The sequence below is a fragment of the Elephantulus edwardii genome, unplaced genomic scaffold (genome assembly GCF_000299155.1).
Source record: "Elephantulus edwardii isolate Elephantulus edwardi_28Jun2011 unplaced genomic scaffold, EleEdw1.0 scaffold00042, whole genome shotgun sequence".
In the NCBI taxonomy this organism is placed as follows: domain Eukaryota; kingdom Metazoa; phylum Chordata; class Mammalia; order Macroscelidea; family Macroscelididae; genus Elephantulus; species Elephantulus edwardii.
In genome coordinates, this window is record NW_006399792.1 from 984,450 (window position 1) to 985,003 (window position 554).

Below are 554 nucleotides of genomic sequence, written 5' to 3' on the forward strand. Positions count from 1 at the left end.
AATAAAGATACGGTTAGCTGAGCATAGCAGGGATGAACACAATCAAGGAATAATTTTCACAAGGACATGATTGTGTAAGAAAGATCTATAGTGTTTCTCTAGAAAGATAGTGATAATTGTTAAATACATAAGGCACTGTTATTACAGTTTCGATACCAAGCTCAACGTTTACTAAGATTATCCTCCATTTGTTCGTAAGGAACACTTTATTCACCACTGCTTGGTTGGTTCACAGGTCAAGAAAACATGAAGACTGTGATATTTTTCCTGTTCATCTTGGGAGTTGCAGCTGCAGTCCCCGTAAGTTTCCTTTTTATTCTGTTAATGTTTAACGTTAATCTCCCTCTTGATATTTAATTTAGGGGAAAAAAACCCAATATTTCCACTCTAATTTGAAATTATTTGTATTATATTTAAGTTCCTTAGCGCTGAAACAGGGAATTCATGACAAAGAAACTTGAGATAAGGTCTGAACAGATTCAGTAAAATGTGTGGCTGAGAAGTGTTTGTTAGCAGAATATGCCAAAATATCAAAAAGAACAGAGGAAATACAT

The 554-nt window shown here is 34.3% G+C and overlaps 1 protein-coding gene across 1 annotated transcript in view; it reads left to right on the forward strand.

The window, feature by feature from the left end:
- The first annotated feature begins 246 nt into the window (after positions 1 to 246).
- Positions 247 to 554, forward strand: part of SPARCL1 (SPARC-like 1 (hevin)) — a 26,258-nt gene continuing 25,950 nt past the window's right edge. The window contains exon 1 of the mRNA XM_006885316.1: positions 247 to 300. Coding sequence (XP_006885378.1) covers positions 247 to 300 — 54 coding nt within the window. The remainder of the gene's footprint in view (positions 301 to 554) is intronic.